This window comes from Myotis davidii, unplaced genomic scaffold (genome assembly GCF_000327345.1).
Source record: "Myotis davidii unplaced genomic scaffold, ASM32734v1 scaffold187, whole genome shotgun sequence".
Classification (NCBI taxonomy): domain Eukaryota; kingdom Metazoa; phylum Chordata; class Mammalia; order Chiroptera; family Vespertilionidae; genus Myotis; species Myotis davidii.
Genome location: NW_006383018.1, coordinates 2889265 through 2890307, shown reverse-complemented (window position 1 = coordinate 2890307; position 1043 = coordinate 2889265). Strand labels below are relative to the sequence as shown.

General features: G+C 64.6%; 1 protein-coding gene across 1 annotated transcript in view; it reads right to left on the bottom strand.

The window, feature by feature from the left end:
* FZD1 (frizzled class receptor 1) overlaps nucleotides 1-1043 on the bottom strand; it is a 106112-nt gene that overhangs the window by 14538 nt on the left and 90531 nt on the right. The window contains 2 exon segments of the mRNA XM_006779328.2: nucleotides 4-707; nucleotides 709-1037. Of these exon segments, the coding sequence (XP_006779391.2) occupies nucleotides 4-707; nucleotides 709-1037 (1033 nt within the window).

The window sequence follows — 1043 nt, the reverse complement described above, 5'->3', positions numbered from 1 at the left end:
GACACGAAGCCGGCCAGCAGAAAGGACGTGCCGATGAACAGGTACACGAAGAGAGGCGCCAGCACGAAGCCCCGCAGCGCGTCCACATTGTTGAGCCCCACGAAGCACACCCCGCTCAGCACGTCGCCATCCACCTGGCCCAGCGCCAGGATGGTGATGGTCTTGATGGCCGGCACGGCCCAGGCGGCCAGGTGAAAATATTGCGAGTTGGCCTCGATGGCTTCGTGGCCCCACTTCATGCCCGCCGCCAGGAACCAGGTGAGCGACAGGATCACCCACCAGATGGAGCTGGCCATGCTGAAGAAGTAGAGCATCATGAAGAGGATGGTGCAGCCCTCCTTCTTGGTGCCCTGCGCCACGGTGCGCGCCCCGTCCTCGGAGAACTTGTCGTTACACACTACCCGGTCCTCCAGCAGGAAGCCGGCGATGTAGGCCACGGCCACGGCCGTGTAGCAGCCCGACAGGAAGATGATGGGCCGCTCGGGGTAGCTGAAGCGCCTCATGTCCACCAGGTACGTGAGCACCGTGAAGAGCGTGGAGGCGCAGCACAGCACCGACCAGATGCCGATCCAGGTGCGCGAGAAGCGCAGCTCCTCGGGCCCGAAGTACATGAGCCCGTACACCTTGGTCGGCTCGCAGGGCGCGCCGCAGTCCTTCTCCCCCAGGAAGTGGTAGTTGAGGTAGGAAGGCACCTTGAGGGCGCGCGGGCAGGAGAACTTCGAACTTGTTCATGAGCGCCTCGCAGCCCTGGCGCGCGCGCTCGCAGAGGGAGCGGCAGGGCGGCAGCGCCTGCTCCAGCACCGTGCACACCGGCGCGTACATGGAGCACAGGAAGAACTTGAGCTCGGCCGAGCACTGCACCTTCACCAGCGGGTAGAACTGGTGCACCTCGAGGCCCGCGTCCTCCTGGTTCGTGTGGCCCAGCAGGTTAGGCATAATGGTCTGGTTGTACGCGATGTCCGTGCACAGCGGGATGGAGATGGGCTGGCAGTAGCCGTGGTCCGGGATGGAGATGCCCCGCTCGCCGTTGTATCGCTCTGTTG